At 41.1% G+C, this 21,435-nt stretch overlaps 1 protein-coding gene across 17 annotated transcripts in view; it reads left to right on the top strand.

The window, feature by feature from the left end:
* The window catches only part of MED12L (mediator complex subunit 12L), a 336,555-nt gene that overhangs the window by 71,801 nt on the left and 243,319 nt on the right, over positions 1-21,435 (top strand). For 15 of the 17 annotated variants that reach the window (XM_045503242.1, XM_045503255.1, XM_045503254.1 and 12 more), the window contains 3 exons: positions 3,406-3,555; positions 4,317-4,416; positions 4,734-4,870. The exons of the other annotated variants lie outside the window; for them this stretch is intronic. In XM_045503242.1, the coding sequence (XP_045359198.1) occupies positions 3,406-3,555; positions 4,317-4,416; positions 4,734-4,870 (387 nt within the window). The remainder of the gene's footprint in view (positions 1-3,405; positions 3,556-4,316; positions 4,417-4,733; positions 4,871-21,435) is intronic. 17 annotated transcript variants of the gene reach the window in all.

Genomic DNA, 21,435 nt, shown 5'->3' with positions numbered 1-21,435 from the left:
TGCTGTCAGGAATGAGATACAGCCCCGTCCTAGAGGAGCTCACAAGTTAGTGTTCAGGTTACATTTCTGGGGCTCTTAAGGTGTCCCGCTCTTTACTAAGAGGCTTTGGCCTGGCCTTAAAGACATGTTCTCCACTCAGGTAGAGCTTACGGTCTCGTGGGGAAGACAGGCTTGTCAATGGACAGTTTCCATATACTATGGCAAAGGCCAATGGAAGGATGCGCAGGGGACTAAGGGAGTTGAGAAGCGGAACTTGTAGTTCAACCCAGAATTCAGAGAGGCTTTCTGAAGGAAGCAGTTCTGACTACTGCATATTATAAGAGTTTTGTGTTTTTTTAAAAAAAAAAAAGGTGCTAAGAGTATTCTTGGCAGAGGGAGCAGCATGAGAAAAGGGCCAGAGGGTTGATCAGTCATCTTGTGTGCAGGTTGGTATTCATGGAACATCAAGTGTAAAGCCTGTTGGGGTGTGGGCATATAAGACTCCCTAGGTGCCTTATGATTGGAATGCGACTGGAGGGTTTTAGGCAGGAAGGTGCCATGGTCAGTTGTGCCGTTGATTTAGATTGTTGTGGCCACAATAGAGGGAGGATTTGTGGGACTAGCAAGGGAGGGGAAAGAGAGGGAGAGACAAGGCCAAAAAAGTCAGTTTGGGAGAGTCTAGGTAAGTTCACTTTTGGACTGTTTTGGATTATCTGCCCTTTAGCATCTCTAAATAATTTTGTTCCGGAAGTTTTTACATGTCTCATTTTGAAGTTGATGCCAGACATCCAGCCAGATGTGTGGATTTGAATCCCTCAGGGACACTTGGCTGACCCGAACCCCAAGAGGGGTGAGATTACCTGAAGAGTTAGCAGTGAGTGGCGACCTGTGGCCTGAGTGGTGAAGAGGCGACTGAAGGGCAGTCCACGGAGGGGGCCGTGAAAGTGTGGCCAGACTGGACAGAAAAGGAAGGGGAGAGACTATTGTTATAGAGAGACAAGGACAGCGAGAATAGGAATGCTATTGTTATGATTCTGTTATAATCTTACTAGCCTTTATTGTGTTCTAAGCATCGCTCTAAATTGTAACGTGTATTAAGTCACTTACTTCTCAGAACATCCTATGAGATTGGAACCAATATTACTGCTGTAACATGAATGATGAAATGGGGGCATAGGTCACACAGCAAGTAAGTGGCAAAGCTGGAATTCACACCCAGGCAGTCTGGATCCAGGGTCCACACTCTTACCCACCATGCTGAGCTGCTTCTCTAGCTGCTGCAGGAAGTTTCCAAAAGGAGATGGTAGTGGGCAGTGCCCCCATATTGGGGAAGTCTGGTAAGAAGATAGCTGGATTGTCTTTGATAAGATGGTGGTCAGTTGAGAAGCCATTGTAAGGCGGGTTGAGGAGTGATGAAAATGAGGAGAAATAATGCTACCTGTTCTTTTGAGAGACCTGTCTGTGGAAGGAAGGGAGAGAGATTGCTGCTAAGTGAGTGGAGATTTTTTAAAAGGTTTTGTTTTTTTGATGGTCAGATTTGAACATATTTCTTTTTTTTTTTTAATTTTTTTAATGTTTATTTTTGACGGAGAAAGATAGAGCATGAGTGGGGGAGGGGCAGAGAGAGAGGGAAACACAGCATCTGAAACAGGCTCCAGGGTCTGAGCTGTCAGTACAGAGCCTGACGCGGGACTTCAAACTCACAGACCACAAGATCATGACCTGAGCCGAAGTCGGACGCTCAACGGACTGAGCCACCTAGGCGCCCCAGATTTGAACATATTTCTCAGCTGAGATTAAACTAGTAGAGAGTGCAAACAGGAGAAGAGGGGTGTGTGATAGATCAGTGCCCTGGGTATTGGTGATTTTAAGAACACTGGGAAGAACTCTATGATGGACAGGAGATGAGAACCCTGACCTCCTCACACACAGGAGGAAGGAGACGGGTATGTGGACCAGTGGAGACAGATGCAGTAGTGGGGCTCAGGGACTTGACGTTCTTCATATCTGCCACTTGGTTTCCACAGAGATGTCTCCTAGACTTCAGAATCTAGTTTTTGTGATACTCAGTTTTGCATTTTAGAAGAAACATTGCATCCCTTCTCTAACAAGCTCACAGTTTGTTGTTGAGTGGCACAACAACATGATAGTTAAGACTTTTTTTTTTCTGTAATGTTTATTTTTTATTTTTGAGAGAGAGAGAGAGAGAGACAGTGTAAGTGGGGGAGAGGCAGAGTGAGACGGAGACACAGAATCTGAAGCAGGCTCCAGGGTCTAAACTGTCAGCATAGAGCCCAATGCTGGGCTGAAACTCAACGAGTCGTGAGATCATGACCTGAGCCGAAGTTGGGGGCTTAACCGACTGAGCCACCCAGGTGCCTGAAACCTGTTTTTTAGAATACTCGCAGACCTGATTTTAGCCTCTGCTCTTCCAGTTTCTAATGTAACCTTTAGGCTCTGTTTCCTGTGTGTGAGGGGGATGGTGACAGTTCCTACTTGGTGACCACACATGGTTAGGGTTGTGATGATGCAGTGTTCAGTATGGAACAAGGACTTATTTAAACTGGAGCCATAATATCGACTCTTTATGTTTAGAAGGCAGAACGATAGCATAGAGGTTCTAGACACGTGTGCTGAAATCAACTTGGCTGGTTATTACTCTCCTCTGTGGCTCCTATTCCTCTGTGGTACAGTGGGGGGAATAGCATTACCTACCTCATGGGATCGTTGTGGTCTGTGAGTGAGGGGTCATAGAAGGTGCTTCATGCAAGCTGGTTGAAGAAAAAAATGTCTGCAAGGGTGTAACGTAGAGGTAGGCAAGCTATAATCTGTAGGCCAATGCCAGCCAACGAGCTAAGAATATATTTTATATTTCCAGTGAGTTATTAAAACAAAAAGAATATGTGACAAATTATAGGTGACCTGCAAAGCTTAAAGCATTTACTCTCTGGCTTTTTATAGAAAATGTGCCACCCACTGGTCTAGGGTTACTGTCTGTCTAGCATTTATGAAGCTATTTACTGCATTATCTCAGAGATTATTTCATAGATTAAAACAAATTCCTTTTTAGATTTTATAACTTTAGAAATTACACATTCTAATTCCATCTCTCCTTTTTCTAATTGCATGAAAAAATTGTTTTAAGTGACAATTATTAAGTGATAATTACTGTGTTTTTATTAAGTTTCCTAGGTTCTCTGTGCTGGAATGTTAGCATATGAATTATAATATTCCTTAATTTCTCAGTAGCTGTACCACCTCCATTTCAAATTAATAATTCTATTTTAGTTTTGTCTTAAGACTTGAAAAGTTGAGAATGGGTACTTGTAGGAAACTATAATATAGTTACGATGAGGCCTCGTTTTTATTGTTAAGCTGTTATACTTGTTCCTCTTAAATATCTGGATTTTCCTGCTTCATTTCCAGACTGTCACTCTCTGTTGCCCAAGTGCCTTGGTGTGGAATTATTCCACAAACGACAATAAGAGCGCGAACCCAGGCTCGCCCCTGGATCTGCTGCAGGTGGCCCCCTCCAGTCTCCCCATGCCGGGTGGGAACACAGCTTTCAATCAGCAGGTAGACTCTCTGTTACGGTGGTTGGATGGGTGTTTTCACTGAGAGGCATCACGACACAGCGAGCCGAGTGGGTGTTAGCCTCTCAGATGCTTGGATGCTTGCCCTTCCCAGCCCTGCTCCCCATCTCTCTGAGGGACGTGGGGGGAAGTAGTTAGCCTCTCTGGACCGCAGCAGTTCATCACATTGCTCCCTTCCTCCTTTAGCTCTTGCTGGGCAGCTCTTGCAAAGAGTCCTGCCACCCAGACGGTAATTGTGATGGTGGCTCTCATACATGACACAATTCCCTTAGATGGCAGTCTGTGATATTTAGTAACTGTTTTTATTAGTGCCGGGTTATCTGGTTCAGAGACTTAAGAAATTTAAACCGTGGGACTGTGACTAATGTTGAGAGTAAGATCCCTGTTTTTCACCAAGCAATTTTCTTAAATTCATGAAACATGCCTAGCTATTTTCATACATAGAAGAATGGCTCAAAAATGATACTTGAGAGCTTTCACCTTCCCATAGAGGACATCCTAAAAAATTTTTACTTGTAAAGCAAGCATTTATTTTTTGTGAGTGTTTGTTATTGACAACTGGCATTGAATCACCCCTCGTAAATTTTAAAATGCACTTCTCGGACAACAGGCTAAATTTGTTACGGTGCAGTCATGATTGTAGTTCCCTGTAGGATGCTCTGCTCATGTGGAAAAACCTGACGTGATTTAGACAGCCACTGTGGCTTTCCAGGCATAAGTTAATTAGAAGCGATTATCTTTCAGGTTCGGGCAAGGATTTATGAGGTAGAACAGCAGATAAAACAAAGAGGCCGTGCAGTGGAAGTTCGGTGGTCTTTTGACAAGTGCCAAGAGTCAACAGCAGGTACAGAACCCAAGAGAAGAAGGAGTACTTTTGAATGTGGGACTTGATGCCCTGTTTCTGATTCTTTTAACTCAGTCAACGTATTGAATAAGGATGCTTTTTGACAGAGGCACCTAGTGACTTTTGAGGGCATTCCTCTTTCTGTGCCCTTTAGTTCCTCGCTGTCTAGAATGTCAGGTTTGGTTTTGTTGGCAATTCTCACATGCTGAGAATGACACTTTCTTGAAATTCCTTTTGCTCTACATAATGATGGCTTTGTACTATGCTGTTTAGCTTTGTTTGACCTCTTTAACTGCTTGCTTAATTTCCACATCTAGGGGTGACCATTAGTCGGGTTTTGCACACGTTGGAAGTGTTGGATCGACATTGTTTTGACCGAACTGATTCCAGCAATTCAATGGAGACGCTTTATCATAAGATTTTCTGGGCAAACCAAAACAAAGATAACCAAGAGGTAGTTAATATTTTTCTTCTTTTCATTTAAATTTTCTCAGCATATTTTCTCTTTTTTTTCATTCAGTAAATTCTGGTGAAGTCTTTTCTATGAAGTGTAATAACTTATGAAGGGGTCTACACCCTGAAATCATTTTATTGTTGGACTAAAATGCCCCCAAATTATTAAAAAGGAATGTCCATTCGGCTTATTTACTTAGGTATAGTTACTGGAAAGACTTTTCTTGGCCCTTTTATCATCACTCCCCATCATTTTAGTTTTAGCAGAATATTCTTTATCTGGTGATTGGACTTTATATAATGGTTTAACTTTAACTTTGGGGTAATATATTTTAATATTTGGAGCAGTGAATGGATACTGTGATCATATTTTTTTAAAAAAACCCATATTAGGATTCTCCAAACACAGCTAACAAAGAAAAAAAAACTGTGTGTGTGTGTGTGTGTACATATATTTACATACATATATATAAAAGTGAAAAGTATTTATTTTAAGGAATTGGCTCATAGGATTCTGGGAGCAGACGTGTCTGGAACGTAAAGGACAGGCCAATAGGCTTGGGACCCTAGGGAGAATTGATGTCGCAGCCTTGAGTCTGAAGTCAGTCTGGAAGCAGAATTCCTTCTTCCTCAGGGACCTGTCTTTTCTCGTAAGGCCTTCAACTAATTGGGTGGGGTCCACCTACCTTATGGAGAATCATCTGCATTACTTTAAGTTTACTGATTTAAATGTTGTCCACATTTAGAAGAATAACTTCACAGCAACATCTAGACTGAATTTTGACCCAAAAAACTGGGTACCATGGACTAGCTGAATTCACACATAAAATTTATCATCACAGACAATTATTATTTTAGGCTTTCTTAGAGTAGATTGTTTCACTCTTGAACTGTCTATAAACAAAGGTTTTCCAGTTTTTTCCCCCCCTCAACCTTATTTTGGGAGAATGAAGAAGTTTGTCTTATTTTTACAATGGAGAGCACCCATGGTATGTCCAGGTTGTGCTAGGCACCAGGAACAGAGAGGTAAGTTTTAAGACATGGTACCTACCTTCAAAGAACACCTTAGTCAACTGATTACTATTATCTTTGATTTCCATACTAGCTTTTGGGAATGCATATGTGGAAAGGAGAGATTAGACAATGGAAACAAAATCCCCAGACTTTCCTTATATACCTTTATGTGAACCTGATGTGAACCTGTTCTAGGTTATTCTTCTTTCTGGAATAATTTGTGTCTTCCTCTGGCTTCTTGAAGATAAGGTTCAAGTTCACTGCTGCCAAGTAGGATATTGGAATGTTGAGTGAGGTAGACTGAGTATATGTTCTTTTTCTTTTTTTTTTTTACATTTATTTTTGAGAGGCAGAAAGAGCACAAGTGCGGGAGGGGCAGAGAGAGAAGGAAACACAGAATCCGAAGCAGGCTCCAGGCTCTGAGCTGACAGCATAGAGCCCGATGTGGGGCTCAAACTCACAAACCACGAGATCGTGACCTGAGCCGAAGTCAGTTGCTTAACCGACTGAGCCACTCAGGCGCCCCGAGTGAATTTTCTAATTCATTGTGAAGTCTCAGTGGCAATGCTTCATTCGGTGCTTCTGTGGAGGACACGGATTATAAAAGTCTGCATAATACTCTGCCTATTGACACAGGTTAGAGTATTGCTGTGTTCTTTTGGAGTGGAACCCTTAAAGTCTATTTGTAATAAAGACTTAGGTAAAAGGTTGCAAGAGTACTAAGGTTTTCAATACGCAAACTAAGATACGTGGAAGGAAAATAGGGATACCTAAAATTCAAGGTGTCCTTTTGGACTGCTGAGCTTTCTGCACTGAGAGTTGAGTAAAGACTGCGTTGTTCCCTTGTGAGCATTTTAGCTGTACCCAAACCCCTTGAGTTTTGTGGTTAGCTTGACTCTACAACTTTATAGTGAATGAACTGGCCAACTTCAGAATTGCATGCCTCATTCATCCACAGAGACTAAAGTTATTCACTAGCACTCTTAAGAGATCATGGTACATCTCTTACCAAGGGCAGAAATTACGTTTTGTATTTTTGAATAAAATCACTCTGTAAGCTCTCTAAAACACGGTTGTCTCCAGTGAGCAACTTCTCCACCCAGGATGCTGAGAGGTGCTTGCCACTAGAGGGCGACATGTGCTCAGGGTTGAGGGTCTTGTGTGTTCCAGTGACATACTTCATTGGAAGGAATGTCACAATGTTGCCCATTTAGGAGTAATTACATTGAATGTTGAATCAATTATGGAAAGATGTGTTGTGAGTGAGTGATTGCTTTGTGGTTATCACACTCTTTTAGGAGTAATACACAAATTACATTTTAAACCTGTAATTCAGACTGGTCACCTTTTCTTAGTAATCTATCAGAAGAACTAGGTAGATCCTGTTAATTTAACATTAGAATGATTTTTAAACATTAAAATATTGACATTTACATATTTAACATTAATTATTTAACCTTAAATTTTAATTAAATAAATTTTTATTTTGGCATCTGTTTGTGTGTTTCAAGGTATGTGTGTATATGCAGGCAGATGACAGTGTTTCATCTGTTTACTCTTCACCAAGGTCTATTATTTTCTTGACACCCGAGTCACTTTATATATTCCGAGTCACTTTATATTCCGAGTCCTGGAATTCATGTATGAGCTGTGGAGTTGTATTGACTGTGATCAGCTGTGTGACCTTGAACAAGTTACTTGTAGGCTTTGTGCCTTAGTGCCTTTACATATTAAGTTGGCATAGAGCATTCGCCTTGTCTGCCTCTAAGGGGACATGAGCACTTCGAGATTCACGAGACATTCTATAAATATGTTAAAAATGTTGCTTTTAATGATAATAGAGCAATAATTATTAGTAGGTTACGATTATATTGGAAGAACCAGGATGATGAAACTCTAATTTTCTGATTAGAAGGAGTTGTATAAAGTGGCGTGGTTAGGATTCAAAAACATGTCTCACTTCTTGAAAATGTGTTTCCCCTTTTTTGTTTTCATAATTTGTGTTAGGACTTAGCATGAAAGATAATATAAGAAGGGACCAGTCTCTGTAGTTGCAAAGAGCTTGAGGTTTACTTTTGCTGAAGTTGTATTTAGGCAGGCCTGGGCCCTGGATTGCACATCCTGGTTTCCCACATCTGCTTAGGCAACTTGAACTTCAGCCTCCTTGATTCCTTTTTCTCTGGAACTGCTAAAAGGAAATCTAGTTCTTTCCACTTTCTTGTAGGGAGGGGAGGAGCAGCTGTACAGATGGGATGCAGAGTCTGAAGTTCAGATTTGCGTGTCTAAGTAGTCTCAGTATTTGGCCAAAGCCCACTGAAAACCGTAGTGCATGGGATGAAGGCGTTTGAGGATTTCGTCCTGCCCTGTGGTTAGACTGCGGTCACGAGAGTGAGAGTGTGCTCCACGATGGGCTGTGCTAGGCCTGTGGCATGCTTCCGCTCATTCTACAGGCACTGCATTATTCCCGTACCCACGCCTTCCCTTCTGCCCCCCATATCCTCAGCTGCTGCTTCTGTGTTAGGGCTTGGCAACTGTTGTAAGAGAAGCACAAATATAAACCTCAACCCCCTCAATGTTTGCTTATTCTAGATTGATGCTACTTGATTTTCCATTCAGTGTAGTGTGAGATAGAAAATGTGAAGTGCTTACTTAGGACAGGGCTCAGAGACTCGTGTTGCACAGTGGCCAGGCAGGTGGTGCAAATTAATGGTAGGCTTTTGCATCCAGGGCCCCTGGGACGTGACTGGGGAGGGGGCATGCCCTTTCTAAGTAGAGTGGCCTGTCTCAGATTCTCCTTGGGAATGTAGACCCACTGTTTGATCCTTCAACATTTCTGGAGAAGATGTATATCAAGATTTACAAACTCTCCCAATTAAAAAATTTTTTTTAACGTTTATTTATTTTTGAGAGACAGAGACAGAGCACAAGTGGGGAGGGTCAGAGAGAGAGGGAGACACAGAATCCGAAGCAGGCTCCAGGCTCTGAGCTGTCAGCACAGAGCCTGACATGGGGCTTGGGCTCACAAACCATGAGATCATGACCTCAGCTGAAGTTGAATGCTCAGTCGACTGAGCCACCCAGGTGCCCCTCAGACTCTCCCAATTTTAAAACACTTTGCAGGCCAAGCTGCATGTCTGTTGTCCATGTTTGCCCACATGACTTTCACTCTGCAACTCCTGGTGACTGATTTGTACACCATTTGCTAACTGATTTGCCTGTTTAATGTTTCAGAACCATTTCTACTCTGGCTGATGGGGGCAGAGAGGCCGGTGCCACACGAGGGGCTGTTGTTGGGGGGGGGGGGGGGACTTTCTGATTCCAAGTCCTGACTGAGCCTGTCACTTGCAGCCTTAGGCGAGATCCACATTGCTGACCTGAAGGCTGAGGGTGAGGTGCCCCTCAGCTTCACACAGCACCCAGACCGCTTCCTTCCTCTTGGCTTCTTTCCCCGTTTATGTGGGGTATGAAGGGAGAACCAGCTGCATCGTTGGCTCCCCCAGGGACACGGATAGAAGGGAAAGTCTGAAGATGACAGGAAGAGCTGCCTTTTCACTTCTCTCTTTGGTGCCCAAGGAAGCAAGCTTTCTCCTGAGTAATGAAAAGGCCTGAGTGGCGGTGGAGGCATGTGCACTTCCTCTTGCCCTGCTGTGAAAACAAACCGTCACACGCCAAAACCCGAGAATCTGCATGTTTGCTCTTCCTTTCCTACTCAGAATAGTCAGGAAGCACTCTGAATAGGTGTGTTGAGTTCCTCCTGATTTCTTTGAAAGGCCTAGGCCCAGAGTCCAGAGCGGCTGTCTTACCCCCGGCACAGGCCTCCGGGGCCGCACCGGCCCTTGTATCAGTGTGGCTGAGGAACTCCCACCATCATGCAAAAGAAAATCTTGGTTTCTGTCCTTGCTGGCCATGTTCCATGTTCTTCTTCCTGCAAGTCTGTAGCCCCACAAGTCAGGGTCTGTGTTCCTTTTGCTCACCAGCAGCACATCACCAGTGTCTGACACCATGCCTGGAGCCCAACAGGTCCTCAGGAAGCATTTACTGAATTTGTTTTTTAGGGGCTCGGTTAAAACTTGCTGGGACAGTGAACTGGAAAGAAAGCCTCTGTAAGATTGGTTTTGGAAGGGTAGGGGTGAGTGCTGTAATCTGTTAGCTCTAACGATGGTACAGGTTCAGATACGCAAGAAAATATGTGAATGTGGAGGGAGTAGCGTGGCCAACGGAAGAGTTCTCAGGTGTAAAATCGGCAAGTCGGTGCATTTCTTTTGTGGTATTTGGACAATTCACTTACTCTTGATGAGTAAGAGTAAATTTCCCCATTTTTAAAAAGGGCATTCTATCTCTTGATGTTGTGAGAATGGTAAAACACTGAAAGGTTAATGGTGCCTTGCACATGGATGGGTACTGAGTAAACTCTAGCTGCTGTTATAACTGACTCATGTATGTAGGGAGGCAGTTAAACCCTGGAGACATGGAGGGAATATGGTTCCTTGGGACCACTGTGGACACACACACACACACACACACACAGAACTATCCATCACACAGTCCATTCATCCATAAAGCACAGCCAGGATCCATCAGGCTTTTTATATTTGATTTTTACCAAGACTTTACCCGCAGTAGGGAAGCAGTCAGATGGGACTGGCCAACCCAAGGCGAGGTGGCTGCAGTACCACCAGGTAGGAAAGGAGATGATGCTCATTTCAATGCTTAGGGGTTTTTGGTTTTTGTTTTTTTGTTGTTGTTGTTAGTGTTTTGTCCTTCTTTCCTTCCGTCCGCCCTTCCTTCCTTCCTTCCTTCCTTCCTTCCTTCCTTCCTTCCTTCCTCTATGTAAGAAAAAGTCGCTTTTAAAAATTAAGGCTCAGGGGGCGCCTGGGTGGCTCAGTTGGTTAAGCATCCGACTTCGGCTTAGGTCACGATCTCGCAGTTTGTGAGTTCGAGCCCCGCATTGGGCTCTGTGCTGACAGCTCAGAGCCTGGAGCCTGCTTCGGATTCTGTGTCTCCCCCTCTGTCTACCCCTCCCCTGCTCACGCTCTGTGTCTCTCGGTCTCTCAATAATAAATAAATGTTAAAAATTTTTTTTTTAAAAAAGGAGGCTCAAGATAACAAAGTCAAATGTGGCAAAAGTCAAGCCAACACGGAAGGCACATCTGGCTGGCTTCCTGCTGAGATGCGTGTGCCGAATTTTAGAATTGAGGATGCTGATCACAGCCCTGTCTGAGCACGTTGTACTGTGGAAGTCACATGGTTTCCTACTGGTTGCTCTTAGAGCTACTGCTTTCTTCTTTCTTCAAGTAAATCCATTAATCAAAGGGCAATTATGTTAACGTAGTGGGGGGGGGGTGGCATGCACAGACATTTAGACTTTGCTGTTACTGATAAAGAGGGTAATGAATCCATTTAGAGTGTGGTAGGCCTCTTGGATTAGATTGTTTTTGAGCCTGTGTACCAGTCTTTTTTCTTCAGACTTTTTCTGAGTACGTCTTAAGCACTAGGGCTGTTTTAAGTGTATTGTGTCATCTCATTTATTTTTTCCTTGGCCAGTGAGACACATGTGAAACAAAAAAAAATTTTAATTCTTACGTTACAGATGAGGAAACCAAAGCATAGAGCAGATGAGTGAGTTGTCCAAGCTAGTGCCCCACTCCCTGGTGGGGAAATAGGGATTGAGATCCTAAATGGTTCCAGAGCCCAACTGTTAACTAATACATTCTTTTTTTTTTTTTTTTTTTTTTTTTTTTTCCTAGCAAGCATATGTGCATGCATTGGGAAGGGGCAAAGGGAGAGGGAGAATCTTAAGCAGTCTGCATGCCCAGCACAGGACCTGACATGGGGCCCAACATGGGTCTGGATCTCACAACTGAGATTATGACCTGAGCCTAAATCAGGAGTCGAATACTTAACTAACTGAGCCACCCAGGTGCCCTGCCCTTTAATTAGCACATTCTGTTCCTTGTACCACTTTAAAAACTTAATTCAGGTAATTCTAGTTGAATAAACAAGTGTCAGATGAAATTTTGGAAAAAGGAGGGAAAAAAAAAACCTTTGTAATTGCCACAAACAGTTTTCATATTAATATTGGTATATTTGTTTGCAGGAATAATCTTTGGTTTTTAAAAGTGTGACAGCTTCAACAGAGTAAACAATATTTATGTTAGAAAATGCCAATATTCAAGTTGAGAAAGCTGACCCTTAGAGTCTATCATACAACCTTGAGGTTGATTCAGACTTGGATTTGAGTCCTGGCTTTGCTGTCGAGTAGCTGGGTGGTCTCAGGCTAGTTCCTTGTTCCCTCAGTGTCATTCTCACTGCACAATGGCCTTACTACTAGAATCCAGTTCATTTGGTCCCATAGGGTACCACCTAGTAAATGTCAGTTGTTACGTTCATGGCTGGATCACTTTGATTGTCAAGTGGGTTGAACCTAGTACCATGTTCTAGAAATTTATTGTCCTCCTTCTCATCTGTAGGTTCCTTTCCTTTTTCGTAAGAGGCAAGCCATAAAGCTTACTGCCCTCTACAGTCATGACTTTTGGATATTAATTCACTATGAGAGACCTGACACTTTTCAAAGACTTTTGGAGGGATTTACTTTATAATTCACCTCCTGTGTGACTTCTGTTATCATGCAGTTACATAGTTCTCAAAACTCTATTTTTTTTCCGTTTGTATTTAAATGTTGATGATTTAACTGAAGAATAGCAAATTCATTTCTTGGTACAGTGCAGATTAATGACAGCTGATTTATATACTCAGAGGAGTTGTTTTAATTTTGTTTTCTTAACCTACTACCTTCTCAGAGCTCAGAGCTGTGTTATTTTTAATTGCTGCTTGAAAAAAGAAAAAAGTCCTTTTTGCTGTTATAGTATATGTTTTGTTTCTTAGATGTCTTAAAACCTAATGACTATCAACTTTGATTCTAAGGATGAGAGCCTAGGAGAACCTGCCTTTTTTCCTCATCAAAAACCAGCCATCTCAAATATCTTTTGGAAATGTACATAGGGAATCATTCATATTCGTATTTATGAAGATTTTTCACAAGTGAATACTATTTATATTTAAGTCTTCTGGGTTTGTGGTTAATAGGCCTAGTCTTAGTGCTTTTTATGGTGATTCTGAGTGATCATATACAACAGGCTTATGTCCTGTTAGCAGTTTGGACCACTTTTTAGCTTAATGCAACTCTTGAAATTCTTCCAGATCTTCTTAATGTGCCTCAGGTTGCAACCCATATGCAATATCACTACTCTGTGTATTATCCCTTGTTGTTTATTGGTGCCATAATATGACTGTTTTTAATCTAGATATGGCCATTTTGTTTAATGTTGACTAAGAGTGATTAATCACATTTATAAACATGTCCTTTTAGTCTCAGAAAGCTGTTGAAAAGCTTCATTCGGTATATGATCTCAAGTTCTTTTAGTTTGCTGTTGCTTATAGTAATGAGTCATTGGTTTTTCCCATTCCCTTTTGTGGTATTGTTATATAATGAAGGTGGTATATTAAGAAATTTCTTAAAATAGCAGACAGTCTCCAGGATCTTCTAATTTCTAGAGGAAGCCTGGCTCTCAGATGTAGTTGTCAATTATTTTCCCTTGTTTGTCTGTTAGAGAAGACCTGTGGTTAGTTTCTATAAACCATTAGGTTATTGAGTGACTGAATAAAAATTGAATTAGGCTTAATCTATCAAGTTTATCTTTTCCAGAAAGGAAAAATATTACCGATCTCCCTGATGATGAGGGCCTTCTTCACATTTCGGGTATCTTTATTACAGATGTGGATAGCACCACTAATGAAGATTATTTGCAACAGAGTTCATAATGATTTCAATATTTTACCACTGTGGGTGTGTCCAAAGTTCATGAGGCTAGATGAATAATGCTATTATTTGAAGACATTACTGGTTTTGAATTTCGTGTCCATGCATTGTCTTACTTATCTTCATTATAGAAATCATTCTTGTGATTTGCTTTTCATTTTTTTAAAGAAATATTTTTATGTTTTGCTGAAGTATGATATTACAATACAGTGCAGTATGATACACTGTTATTAATTTCAGATGTCTTGTGAGTTTTGTACACATAGGATGTGATACATTCAAGATATCATCAAGTGCCCTTTAGCCACAGTTTAGACCCTTGTCCCATTCTTCTGCTCAGAACCGGAGTATTGGCGCAAGAGCTCCATCTGTGGAGCAGATACCTTGAGTTTGACACTTAGGTTTATGACCTAGCAACTTGGAGACGTTTAACAAGTTATGTAACCTTCAGGCCTTAGTTTGCTCAGTCATGGCACGGTAGTGAAAGCATTAGAACAGGGCATACTGTATAGAAAGCAGTTGTTATATATATATATAAGCAGTAGCCACTGTTCATTTTGGAACATATCCTTTGGATATTTTCCTGGGCATTGTGTACATATACATGAATGCTTAGTAAAAGGTCAGAGGACATAAATGGATTACGTTCTGCAAACTATTCTGCAGGATTTTCTTCCCTCATGGCTTAATATTGTCTGTTGCTTTTTGCTTGTTTTTGTTCTAGTCATGATACTCAGTCTTTTAATCTAATAAAGTTTTCTAGTTCACTGGGTTGGTGGGGGGAGATAATCATTCTATGCAAACTCTAGTAATGTTGCCATATCCTTTCAAATGTTTATTCCTTCTTCCCATTGGCTAAATCTTCCAGAATGATGCTAAATAATAATGTTGGGACCAGCATCCTTGACTCATTAATTTAGGAATGAAAATACTTCTGGTACTTCACACTTAACCAGCTGGTAGATTGTCAGATACTTTTACCATAGTAAGTAAGTACGTGTGTAGGTTGGGGGAGGGGAACAAAGTAAACTCCTCCCACCATTGTCTGCTCTCACCTTAACCTTGTTTTTGCATTGGATTTCATGTTATACAGAGTTGCTTTTCCTCAATGATGACAAATAACTGTTGAATCTACTATGTGCCAGACACTGTGGTAGATGCTGAAAACAAAACCATGCAAAAGACAAATCTTTGACTTAAAAGAGCATCTGGTCTAGCAAGTATTAGAGGAGGAACAAAGTCTTTGGTAATTCATTCCTGTGATTTCATTTTCTGCATGTCCGTTCAATGACAAGTCTGGCTTATCTCTAGAGAGGTAGAAGTCTGGCTGGAACAGTGGGTGGCAGTGGCTGGTTGGAGTGGAGCTGGGCAGCAGGCTTCGTTGTGTGTGTGTGTGTGTGAGCCACTTGAGAGATTCCCAGGTAACAGCGGTGCTGCTTGTCCTCACAGGGATCTTGATTCAGTGATGACAGGAGTGGCAGAAAGAATGGACTTTGGAATTAGGCTTCCTAGCTCTGCCATTTTAGATCTGCGTTGGCTGTCTTCACCCCAGTTTTCTTATCTGTCAGATGGGAGTAGCACCACCTACTTCAGAGTTTGTTGTTGAGATTAGAGATGACGTGTGTGAAACACCCACTGCCCGCTCAGTAAATATTTTCAATTATTACTTCTGCTACTACCTGTGGCTGGAAATTTACAACTGTTAGTATTATTCTGGCCATAATTAACATGTTTTAATTTATGCCATGGCTAGAATTCAGATTCTTGATGCTCTGGTTTGGTGCTTTTTTTTCTGGCCTTAACTTTATGTGCCGTGGCTCACTTTCTCTCTGTCTGTCACTCACTCACTCATTCTTCTGTGTCCTGTTTGTCTCTGTGTGGTTGTCACCTGGGGGGTGCGTACTACGGACTGTTAAAGTCTTATTCTCTATTACCAAGTAGCATTATGAAAAGCTGTCTGTTACTGCCTCTGAAGACTCTAACTCTCCTTTATAGTGTTCGAGGTGGTAAAGGACTTTCCTGTAGTACCTCTCAGAGGTCTGTCTCCTTTTCCTAATGGATATTTGAAACCAGTAGCTGGAGATCTAATAACCATGAAGCCATGTTGTGAAAGATGCATGTTACATGGAAGTGATATTCTAGCACAAGAGAGCAGAGTATTATGATTTTCTAAGCATCAGGAGTGGAGGAAGAAGAGCCCGGAGAAGCTCGGAGCTCACACAAAAGGCCATTGTATACTGTGGGAGCAAGGTCAAGGTGACTTCCCGAGTTCCTTTGACACACTGTGTTGCTGCACTTAACTTAGTTCATTTCCCAAGATTTATGTTGTGGCAAGAGTTTTATTAATTAGCTGAGTGATCTTGCACAAGCTATTTAACATCTATTTGCCTTGGGTTCCTTATTTGTAAAATGGTGATAAAAATAATAACTAGCTAATAGGTAGGAAAGATTAAAGGAAATAATTCCCGAAACACACTTACTGCACTGCCTGACTGGAAGTTGAGTAAGCACTCAATAAATGTTAATTATCTATATTATCACCTGTAAATTTTGCAAGATATCTTTGTGATTTTCAGAGTGATTAAGTCCATACTATGTTATTTTATGTTTTAAATTTTCATTTAGAAGTGTCTGAAAAGATTTATATTTAAGGTCAAGAACTTTCAATTTTCGATTTTTGTTGTGTCTGCTTTGGTCAGTTATAAGTGCTAAGACTTCAGTAACGACTAGAATAATCAATGTGTACTACAGAAAACTTATTCTGAAAAATAGATTTTCGGTCAGAATAGACAGAGTTTCATCTAGTCAGGGCTAGTCTCTTAGTATCCAGAATGCTTTATAAGATTGAGCACAGAGTGGTATACCTGATGAGTACCTGATGGAGTGATTTTTTTTTTTTTCCCCCTTGTGACCAAAAAATTGCCTGAAATTTTCATGGCCTATTGAAGACCCCAATCCAGAATGTGCAATAAAACTGAGAGGATGGGGTGCCCCTCCTTGAATCTTTTGGGTCAGGAGGAGGAGCAGTCACCCTAGAAGAAGTAGGGGTGCTTCTCCTGGAAGAAGGGTGGGCTGGAGGGGAGCTGACCTTCTCTGAGAGGGGACAATGCTGTTGGAGGGGATTCGAGCCTTACCAGTAATCATGCATCTTTGACTTCCCCTTCCTTGGTTCAGGAGCAGGCCTCTCCAGTCTGCCTTCCATATTTATACATTTTTAATTAGATATCAAAATATCACTTTGCAGAAAAACAGAAATACAAACCAAGCAACCACTGTAAAAATTCCCATAGTTTCTTTGCTAAAGACAAACTGTCTTGGCTCTGAACCCTCCCTGTGGCCCTTTCTTTCCTGTAAGCTTACCCTGTTTGCTCTGATTTGATCTGTTATGTGTCTCCACATTTCAGAGGGAATCTGTTGGTTGCTGGGGCTAGAATGGGGGATTGTTGTAGTATCATGCTTCACTGATAACTAGGCCCTCATATGTTTGTACTTGAAGATCATTTCCTTGGGTTATATTCTCAGAATAATTGGAACAAATGATCTGAACATTTTTAAGACTGTTGTTAGATAGTAGGAATTACCTTCTAAGGGAATTTCCAAGTTTTATGCCTAAAAAGTAGCATGTGAGACTATATCTAGTGCCTAGAAAAGGGGCTAGCAGTGGTAGGTATTCAGGACATAATTACTGATGCGTAAGTAAATGAATGAATGAAACTGCTGCCTGTCTCATGGTACTCTTTTTCAGTGTGGCTTTTTTCCCAGATTAAAAAAAAAATTTTTGTTTTTTAACATTTATTTTTGAGAGAGAGACAGAGCGTGAGCGTGGGAGGGGCAGAGAGAGAGAGGGAGACACAGAATCCCAAGCAGGCTCCAGGCTCTGAGCTGTCAGCACAGGCAGGGCCTGACGCGGGGCTCCAACTCAAGAGCCGCGAGACCATGACCTGGGCTGAAGTGAGACTCTTAACCGACTAAGCCACCCGGGCGCCCCTCCTAGATTTTCTTTTTTTAAATTTTTTTTAGTGTTTATTTATTTTTGAGAAAGAGAGGGAGACAGAGTGCAAGTGGGCGGAGGGGCAGAGAGAGAGGGAGACACAGAATCTGAAGCAGGCTCCAGGCTCTGAGCTGTCAGCATAGAGCCAGATGTGGGGCTCTAACACATGAACTGCGAGATCATGACCTGAGCCAAAGTCGGATGCTCAACCAACTGAGCCACCCAGGCACCCCCTAGATTTTTAACTGTATGTAGCCTTCCTATATTTGCTAACTAACCAGTAGTCCTCTGCTCTAATTCCTTGAACTACACCTGTGTTTGCCACTTTTTATGTGCTTGTTTAAAACTGCTTTGAAGTAATTTCCTATTTGCTGCTGTAGTGTGTTATCAGAAATTTAGTGGCTGAAAACAACCCAAATTTATTCTCTTGAGTTGTGGAGGTAATGATCGTACTGGGCCCTAATCAGCCTGTCCTTCAGGCTGCATTCCTAGAGAGGCTCTAGGGGAGAATCTGTGTCCTCCTGTTACCCAGCCTCTCTTTCCCTGGAAAGCACCTCTGTGATTACATTGGTTCCACACAATAATCTGGGGTAATTCCTCCTCTCAACTCCTGGAGCCACAGAGTCCCTTTGGTCCTTTAGGATAACGTACTCACATGTCCTGGCTTTGGGATATGGATATCTTTGGGGGTGGGGGACATTATTCTATCTCCCACATATTTGTTTCTCCTTTTGTTAATCTCTGTTTTGAAATTTAACCCCTTCTGCAAGATTCTTCCCGAAAGCCACTTTCTAAAAGGAAGTATTTAATAATTCTCCTCAGTCTTCTGTCTCTGCTCCTGTTAAATGTTGACTTTCTGAGATAATTTTCCTTTTTCGTGCATCCAGATTATTTGTATTCATTTATGTCTGTCCCACTTAATTGCCATTTCATTGAAGGCAGGGACTGTAGTTCATATCTTGAACTCCTAAATTTCCCCAAGTTTTTGCCTTTGAGTTATTGTGTGTTAAAGTAATATTTATTAAATTTCACTTAGCAAACAATTATTGTTTGAAAGAAATGGAGCTTAATAGAGATTTGTTGGTAGGGTGAGAATGTGTTTCAATTTACATATTTAAAATCATGATGTCCTATTGACAGTTATTTGAATTAATTTGTAAGATAGCATCTGGCAGACAAATGGGAACGATCTTCTACTTTTCTAAAAGTTGATTGATGCAGAGCAGTTGGGGGCGGGGTGCAAGGATCTTCGTGTCAGGAACGTGAGCCATAGATGTTTCTTTGTATGCACGTTGAGTGTGTCTGATGGGATATACCCAGGAACTGGTGGTTAGAGTTAAATAGGCAGAATATCCTCCCTTTTTTTTTTTTTTTTTTTTTGATAGTGGAATCTAGAAAAGGCCTCTTGTTAAAAACCACTTAAAATGAGAACCAAAACTTCATAATAATTAGTAGGGAGGTGGAGGGAGTTTTGAGTGGGAAATTATCTTGGAAAATGATAAAATTATCAGAATGTATCTTATAACTAATAATTTCTTAATAATAAAGAACTAATGAAGTATAGTATGCCCCAAATACATAAGTATATAATTATTCATATAGCAGGGACAGTGTGCTTTCAAATTGGTATAATGTGACCTGATTTTCCAGGATTATCTTCTGAGAAGTTGGTAGTAAAACATCTTTTGTAACATCCTACTGTTTTTTTTTTTTTTTTTAAATAGGTCCAGAACCTCTTGGAAAGACTGGCATTATTTGGCAGTCTATTCGACATTCCTAAAGGAGTGGGCTTGGCACTCATTGAATCTGGCCAGTATCAGAAAATACTTACTGGTTGAAAATAGATTATAGGTGTAATTGATGGGAATACAAGAAAGTTTCTATAATAAAATTTTATATTTCAAAAACCTAAATCCTTGGATTTTCTTAGCACACTATTCACTTAATTCCTAAAAATTACACGTTGAGACCACAGCTCTGGCAGGCAGACTGCAGGCCCTTCTGTCTCCAACTTAGGATCTCAGATGTCTGTAAGGTGAGAGTGACGGATACTCATTGCCTGTGAAATAATGGAAGGTGCAGGCAGCCGGACCTAATTACTTCCTCCTTTGTGTTGTCAAAACATTTTTTTATAAAAATGTTTATTTACCTACTTATTTATTTACTTATGTAACCTCCACATCCATTGTGGGGCTTGAACTCACAACCTTGAGGTTAAGAGTCACAGCTCTTCTGACTGAGGCAGCCAGGTGTCAGGTTTTATAGCTTTGATATAGCTGTCTTTTCTGCTTTTTTTGTTTTTTTTTTTTCCTAGAAGGTGAACTTTTTGAGAACAGGAGCCAGATCTTTAAAAATTTTTGTTTCCTCACTGCCTACCATGGGTACTTAATAAAGTGCTTTTGCAAGTGAATTAACTCCTTCCTGGGGCTTATTTTTTAGCACATTACCCCAAACCGATGGTCATATGTGAATGTGTTAAAAATAAGTGTTTTCCTGGGGCGCCAGGGTGGCTCAGTTGGTTAAGCCTCCGACTTTGGCTCAGGTCATGATCTCACAGCTTGTGAGTTCAAGCCCCGCGTCGGGCTCTGTGCCGACAGCTCAGAGCCTGGAGCCTGCTTCACATTCTGTGTCTCCCTCTCTCTGTGCCCCTAACCCACTCGCATTCTGTCTCTGTCTCTCTCAAAAATAAACATTAAAAAAAAAAAGTGTTTTCCTTTATGTGTGCAATTCTGTGCATCTCTAGGTCAAGCAGAGCCTGCTACTTAGGTGAGTCATTTATTCTTTTGTAGCATATTTTCATCTTATTTTAGTGATGCAGAAGAAAATTTTAAAACTTTATAAATGTGGATATGATGCACATTACTGACTAGATTGATTTATTAAAAACTGATGGGAGTTATTTTTCGGTAACCCCTTTTCTCAATAATTGAAATGTAAGCATGTGGTGCTTCACTGAATTTATTTTGATATTTTTACTTTTCTCTGGATTAGACTGAATCCAGGCAGACATTCCCTCTAGTTTGCTTTCTTTTTTAAATGTTATGTTCAATCTTGATATATTTTAATCGAATTATTTCTCTTGTGTTAAATGAAGAGACTGAGAGATGCTTTTGAGATCTGTCCTAGATAATATTTCTTTGGTATGAGTCAACATGGGTTCAGCCAAATTTAGGGTAGATGACTAAGAATCTTGTAATAAACTGATCTTCATGATCTGAATTGTGGGGTAATATCTACCATCTGACTAGGGATTCTTATGCTGGGATTCTTGCGTTTCTTCTCAGAGTCCATGACTTTCTGAAAAATTGTGCTAGGTTTATGTGAGTGTATGTATGCATATTTTTCCTGGGGGTGTGTTTATAGCTATTCGAATCTTAATTGAGCTTATGGATTCTTTAAAAAAAAAATTGTTTTTTGATGTTTATATATTTTTGAGACAGGGAGAGACAGAGCATGAACAGGGGAGGGTCAGAGAGAGAGAGGGAGACACAGAATCTGAAACAGGCTCCAGGCTCTGAGCTGTCAGCACAGAGCCTGATGCGGGTCTCGAACTCACGACTGCGAGATCATGACCTGAGCCGAAGTCGGTCGCCCAACCAACTGAGCCACCCAGGCGCCCCGAGCTTATGGATTCTAAAGTTAAGAACTTCTCACGTAACACATAATGCCAATACTGCAGTTATTTAACTCTTCTGGCATAGTGTTTGTAGAATTGCACAGATATTAGACACTTGAAATTGAT

The sequence above is a fragment of the Leopardus geoffroyi genome, chromosome C2 (genome assembly GCF_018350155.1).
Source record: "Leopardus geoffroyi isolate Oge1 chromosome C2, O.geoffroyi_Oge1_pat1.0, whole genome shotgun sequence".
In the NCBI taxonomy this organism is placed as follows: domain Eukaryota; kingdom Metazoa; phylum Chordata; class Mammalia; order Carnivora; family Felidae; genus Leopardus; species Leopardus geoffroyi.
This window is presented reverse-complemented; position numbering and strand designations above follow the sequence as displayed.